We start from the raw sequence: 7,265 nt of genomic DNA on the forward strand, positions 1-7,265 counted from the left end.
TCCTACATGAATTAATGGAACTATATATCGGTATATATTTGAATAAGATAATACTCTCTTATTAGCTTATGTCAATATTTTACATCGGCGAGTTGATTGATCACGGCTCTTTCTTGGACCACTACTCACTTCAGGTTCGTTGTTACCTTAATCATTGCATTGCCCGTCCTAGTCCTTTTTGTTATTTTCATTATTTAAAATAACTTAAATTTAATATATTCCCCATCTGCTTGTCATAATTTAAGAGAATATAATAAATAAAGACAAATCATTAGGGCATCATAATAATTAGTAATATTTACATATGCCTTGCAAAAGAAAAATCCGTAATCTAAAATAATTAAAGTTTTTCCGATGAGTTTAAATTTATTCCTCTATAGTCTAAAAGAATCTCTATACTATAAGATCTAGAAAATAACAAAAATGATCTATTATATTTGGGATAGATTCAAAGTAGTCCCTTAAATATACTTATGAGCAGTTTTAATCCCTAAATTTGTCAAAAGTGAGGACTTTTGATTCCATAAATATTTAACAAACTTGATCCGCTAGATTGAGAACCCACATTTGGAAATGCGACTTTTTCAGTTTCTTCTATTCTAGTCTACTTTTTAGAGTTTGGGTGCAAATTTTTGAGGTATAACGTCTGCTACATTCTGTATGTTTTTTGTGTTTATGCAAATTTTTGTGTTGCGATTTCTAGGTTTAATGAGCCTTTAGTGAAGATTCTGATTAAATATTTTCTTTTCACTATTCCCTTCGAATCTAACAAACATAGTTTGTTAAAATATTTAACGGAGGCCGAAAATGTTCATTTTTAACAAATTTAAAGGACCAAAGAAATTGTTGAGAGTATGTTTAACGACTACTTTGAACCTACCTCAAAATAAGGATCATTTTTGTCATTTTTTCTCATTATGTTTAAGGACCACTTTTAACCTACTACTTTGAGGTTATGAAACTGAAACATAAAACAACTCTTTTTTTTTCCTGTTTTTTAATAAAACAATTCACCTACTATAAAGCAAAACAATTACCATTTACCAGTAGTATAAGTCAAAATTTTTTGCCTCTTTTCGTAACATGCTTTCTGATCCCAAGATGATCAACATACTACGTATGTCCACGTGGCACCAGGCCATACGTTGGACTTTATAGCAAAATTGAAACATTTGGTATATATGCACATAAATCCTCATACATGCTCCCCTTATTTGCTAGCACTACATTATTCCAGCTTTGTGTGAGCGAATCTCTCTCTCTATTCAATTCCCATAGCCAAATAGTATCATTTGTATAGGAGAAGAAGAAAAAGAAGCGGCCATTATATTATAATCAAGATAAAGAGGTTGTTTTGGCCTGGAAAATGGGCTTGAATCTCAAGGAAACTGAACTATGTTTGGGGCTGCCTGGTGGTGGAGAATTATTAAGAGATCAGAATATTAAGAAAAGAGGGTTTTCTGAGACTGTTGATCTCAAACTCAACCTTCAGTTCACTGATTCTCCTGCCACAAAGGATCAAAAGATGAACAATTCTCCAAAGGAAACTTCTTGCATCAAGGACTCAGTCAAGCCACCATCTAAGTGAGTCTCTTCTATTTTCTTCCCTTTACATAAGACTCTCCGTTTTATTTTTTCACTGAATACGAAATTTAAAAATATAAAGAAGGGCTTTAATATTGTTAGCTTTAACTAAAGGTGAGTAGACTTACTAAATATAGAAAAGTGATTTGTTCTTTAAAACAGATTAAAAAGGTAAGAAAGACAAATAGAATTTAAACAACAGGCACTACAACAAAACATGAATTAACGACGGACAAGTTATATTCCTAAACACCAAAATTCCATCGCTAACTCATTTGCTACAGACTATTTAGCGACAAAATTTCCTTACCAATTCGGGTTTTATTTTTGGTAGTGGAAAAATATTTTAACTCACCAATCAAACATCAAAAAACAAACACAATTTCTATGAAAATTAAAATGAATTCCATCTTATTAAACACATGAGAGTATGCTGAAATCTAATTTCTTTTGGAAAATTGCAGGGCTCAAGTGGTGGGTTGGCCACCAGTGAGATCTTTCAGAAAGAATGTAATGGCTCAAAAAGACAACAATAATAAAGAAAAAAGTGACAAGGGAGGAAGCAGTAGCAGCGTAGCATTTGTGAAGGTGTCCATGGATGGTGCACCTTATCTTCGTAAGGTAGATTTGAAGATGTACAGAAGTTACCAACAACTCTCTGATTCTTTGGCCAACATGTTCAGCTCCTTTACTATGGGTATGTAACTCCTTCATAATTTTCTATAATTTCAAAGAGTCAAATTAATTAGTCCATGTGCAGTGACAGTGTATAGTTATTCAATATCACTAGGTTAAGAATTATACCGACAATAATACCACATGTTTTAACATTTACTGTATAAAATATACTGATACAGTACTAAAAAAAATCTTTAACCACTAAAGATTTGGTAAGTTATCCCTTCACGATTTAATCAGAGACATTAGATTAGAGTCAAAAGAATAAAATTGCGTTTAATAGAGAGCATTTTACTTCTAAAATGAAACTAAAATGGATTCATGATATTGGGTGGGGATAATATCAGCTTATCAAGCTCATTCCTTTCTTGAATTCTTCCATCTAGAGATATTATAATGAAAAGTTCTGATGACTACGTCCTAAACGCATGTAAACTTTTTCAAGAAAATGTCATATCTGACGAAAAGTAATTACAGACAATTGACCCAAAAAAATTATTAATAATTACAGAGAAATCACAGCAGATTCTCTCTTGATGTCCACTAATTACTAGACTACAAGTTTTCAAAAAAAGTTAGATCTTAGAATCATGATCATATCGGTGATACAGACTAGCTTTTAAATACATAGTGTCTCGATGTTAGTGTATGATATATTTTACTATAAACGTTTGTTATAATAATAACTCCACTTGTTAATTTAATTATGGGTTATTTATAATATATTAATATATGCAGGTAATTATGGGGCCGAAGGAATGATAGATTTTATGAATGAAAGGAAATTGATGGATCTGCTCAACAGTTCTGACTATGTACCTACCTATGAAGATAAGGATGGGGACTGGATGCTCGTGGGAGATGTACCTTGGGAGTAAGTGAAATTTTATCATTATTATCTCCTTATTATATTACCTTACTAATGAATAAAAATATATTAACTGGGAAATTAATTAATCGAACTATAACTATGGCTAATTTCTGTGAAATTATGATTTCATTCAGGATGTTTGTTGATTCATGCAAGCGTTTACGCATAATGAAAGGATCAGAAGCCATTGGACTTGGTATGAGTTTTACCTTTGAAGTTTCAATTAAGCAAATATAAATTTAATTTATCAAAATGGCTAATATTTGAGATTGGGTGAAGTATTTTCCAAATTATCCCTAATTAATTACTGTTTTCTTGAATTTCAGCGCCAAGAGCCATGGAGAAATGCAAGAGCAGGAGCTGAAATATTGGTTCAGCAGACTCAAAAATGTTGATGAAGCAGCTGTTAATTAATTTCCATGTGTCTGTCTGTATGTGATAGTAGTATATATAGATAATTCAAGAAAAAGATCTTTGGCATTTGTAATGGACAAGAAGCAATAAACAGATCTGGCTTGTTTATTACTAATGAGCTTTGTTTAATTATGTCCCTCAATTTTCTTTTTACTTTTTTCTTTGTTCTTGGTCCTGTTTGGTTGTTCTTCTTGTCCTTGCTGTCTTAGTTGTTGAGTGTTTTATTGTTTCAGTTTAATGCTGTTTTTTTCTTTTCTGGTAACCAAAATTTTTCGTATCATGTATTTTGATTATTTTAATTTATTCATCCTTTTATATCTATAATTAATACGTATTTTATATTATCATGAAGTCTGGGTTTTGAGGAAACACGGCCATGTGCATGTTGATGGGGATTCCCTTTCCTAGCCAATTATTTAATGTTTTGTTTAGTTTAGTGCAATTTCCAATACATTTAAATAATTTTAATTTGGTTGGTACATGTAAGGGATGGAACTCCAGGCCTTAAATTTCATTTTTTTTTTAAATTAAAAATTAAAAATTAAAAAATCCAGGCTTTTAATGCATGGGTTTGAATTTGGTAGTGTGGACTGTGGAGGGTACATGCGCCTTTTTTATGGAGATTTTTAACGGTGAACAAATCAATTTGTGGGTAATTTTCCAGTTAAAATATACGGCCTGAATTGACTTAATATTATAATTTCACAAACAAAAAAGACTTATTGAGTGATTAGGTAATGTGATACAATGCATGTCCCAAGAATAAAAACTAAACAAGCAGCTGATGCCTTTGGCAAGGCGCTCAAGGTTTATAACTGCTTGGCTTGGTTAGAATGCTTTTCTAAGTACAAGGATTATCCGAATTTGTAATGATTGCGTATTAGCGGTAAGAATACTCTCCGGTAAACCCGTCAACCGGTTCAAACCGGACCGGACCAGTAACCGGTTAAAAAATCGGAACCGGCCGGTTTCCGATTAAAAAACCGGAACCGGTCAGGTTCAAACAGTCCAAAACCTTTTTTTTTATTTTTTTAATTATATATATATTATAGTATTTATTAGTATATTGTAGGTATATTTACATATGTTATATAAGTTTATAAGTAAAGTTTAAATATTTACTGACTAACAGGCTAACAGCAAGTCAGCAATACAGCATATATATATATATATATATATATATATATATATTAAGTTATATGCTTAAGTTATAGTGTTATACTACATATACCTAAAATATAGTAAGAATATATTTATATATATCAATATACTTAGGTTATATAACTTATATATATATATACTAGTTATATGAGGCCCGTGCTAAGCCCGGGCCCAAACTCAAGATATAAAAGTAGACATTTTAACTAAAGAAATATAATTTGTGTTAGTACAAGTATACAATAACAACCATATACCCATTGTAGTCCCACAAGTGGGTAGTTATATGAAAGCCAAATTTTCATTCCACTCCTTTAATATTTTAACTTCCATTTTGATGAAATTATTTAATTCAAATCAAATTTGGAGCCAGAATTTGACATTATAACTTATGGATCCTAATTTTCTGAAGTTATTTAGTTCTAAATAAATAATATATACATAGTTAATGAACTTTTAAAACAAATACATAATTTAACTTGTGCAGCGGATGGAGCTGCTCCTCTCTTAATTAGGGATTAGGGGTTCGAACATGGATATGGAAAAAAATCTTTGGAGGAAGCGCTCCCCCCGAATAGGCGCGATACAGTGTGAATTATCTGGATTAATTGGGCTCAAATGCGGATATCGAGCACCAATCAGAAAATCAAAGAACGTGAAAAATGAGGTAGGAGGTTCGATAGCTTTTGAAAAGTAAACTTTAAAAACAAAAAACAAAAAAATTGACTTAAATAAATAAGATTAGGACCTAAAAGTAATTAATTAGAAAGTTTTAAAAAAAAATTGAAAATTATTGTGAGGACTACAAAAGTCCCCAGGTTCGATAGCTTTTGAAAAGTAGACTTTAAAAACAAAAAACAAAAAAATTGACTTAAATAAATAAGATTAGGACATAAAAGTAATTAATTAAAAAGTTTTTAAAAAATTGGGAAATTATTGTGAGGACTACAAAAGTCCTCACATTTGCTCTTATATAATATAGTAATGTTTAAGTTATATATATATATATATATATATATATATATATATATATATATATATATATATATATATATATATATATATATATGTTTAAGTATACTATATATACTTATAACTTATATATTATAACTTAAGTTATTTATAGCTTAATTTTTTTCTAAGTTTATAAATTCGTATATACGTGTGTATATATATATATATATACATATACTTAAAATATAGTAAGAATATACTTATATATATATCAATATACTTAGGTTATATAACTTAATATATATATATATATATATATATATATATATATATATATATATATATATATATATATATATATATATATGTTTAAGTTATATGTATACTATATATTATAAGTATATTCTTAGTATATTTTAGTTATTTTTCAAGTATATAACTTTCTAGTTTTAAATTTAAGTAGATGTATATCATAAGTATATTCTTAGTATATTTTAGGTATATTCCTAACTTAATATAAGTAAAAATATGAAAACAAGTAAATAGAAGAAAGCTCAATGAGCCATATATTTTATTCATTCTTGGATAACATTTATTTGCAAGTTGTAGTTTTTTTTTAACTTGCAAATAATACATGAGTTGTAAAAAAATAGTAGAATAATAAAATCACCAATTCTCAATCATTTCGTTAATTTCCCTCATATCATATTCGGCCATGGAGATATCTTCAAAGTCTTCCATTTGGTCCGGTCCACTTGCTATCAAATCTTCAATTTCTTCCTCTTCGCCTTCCTCCGCTTCTAAGTTTTGGTTGCGTTGCTCCGATCTAATCCAATCGCGAATGCACACTAGTACTTGCAAGCTAAAGCCAGAAAATGAATGTCTATGGTCTCCAATTTGCTGTCTTCCTTGGCTAAATGCGCTCTCCGAAGTCACGGTTGATACTTGAACCGTAAGCATATCTCGAGTCATTCTTGAGAGTATCAGATGACTAGCCTTGTACTTATTCCACCATGTTAAGACGTCCAATTCATCCAGTTCCTTGATATCCACATTTGGCTGCATCAAATAAAAGTTATATTCATCAAAGTTTGCACTACAAGAAGAAGTTGGCAGTGAATGTAAAACTTTTAAATGCGACAAACCCGACAAGCCCTTTTTGCTACTTTGAGAAGTAGTAGGGCGTGGAGCAACGGGTGTAGCACGTTCTTCCAAATTAGAATAATGAGTAAAAACTTTTCTAAACTCGTCATCAATAGCGAGTTCGGCTTCAGCTAAAGATTGTTGAACTCCCTCTTCAATTTCTAAAAATGTATAAATTTGACCAACCAATGCTTTAGTATAAGACACTTTTAAACAAGGATTTAAAAGAGAACCCAATATAAACAAAGTTGGGATGGGAAAAAAATACTTCTTAAATTTGATTATCATTTCAAAAATAGCCGCTTGATAACCGGGTTTATATTTATACTCTTGTAAAACTCTAGCTATTTCCGCTAAGTAGGCTAAAATTCCGGTTACCGTGGGATAGAATTGTCTAGAAAAAGCAAGAGTTGCATTATAAAAAATTTCTAAGAGTTCAACACATTCTTTAACATCTTCCCAA

General features: G+C 30.2%; 1 protein-coding gene across 1 annotated transcript; it reads left to right on the forward strand.

The window, feature by feature from the left end:
- The first annotated feature begins 1,192 nt into the window (after nt 1-1,192).
- On the forward strand, nt 1,193-3,679 carry LOC132642624 (auxin-responsive protein IAA14-like). The gene is made up of 5 exons (XM_060359718.1): nt 1,193-1,584; nt 2,049-2,281; nt 3,001-3,136; nt 3,268-3,329; nt 3,460-3,679. Exons 1-5 carry the CDS (start codon nt 1,367-1,369, stop codon nt 3,495-3,497), a joined length of 687 nt encoding a protein of 228 aa, XP_060215701.1. The 5' UTR covers nt 1,193-1,366; the 3' UTR covers nt 3,498-3,679.
- Nucleotides 3,680-7,265: the final 3,586 nt, after the last annotated feature.

Source organism: Lycium barbarum, chromosome 1, assembly GCF_019175385.1.
Source record: "Lycium barbarum isolate Lr01 chromosome 1, ASM1917538v2, whole genome shotgun sequence".
NCBI classification, from domain to species: Eukaryota; Viridiplantae; Streptophyta; class Magnoliopsida; order Solanales; family Solanaceae; genus Lycium; species Lycium barbarum.

What these genes read in the sequence shown, in the direction of transcription:
- LOC132642624 (XM_060359718.1), top strand. Translation starts at nt 1,367, where the DNA reads ATGGGCTTGAATCTCAAGGAAACTGAACTATGTTTGGGGCTGCCTGGT. An exon ending in GTGGGAGATGTACCTTGGGA is followed by an intron (nt 3,137 to 3,267) that starts GTAAGTGAAATT and finishes GATTTCATTCAG; the next exon opens with GATGTTTGTTGATTCATGCA. An exon ending in ATCAGAAGCCATTGGACTTG is followed by an intron (nt 3,330 to 3,459) that starts GTATGAGTTTTA and finishes CTTGAATTTCAG; the next exon opens with CGCCAAGAGCCATGGAGAAA.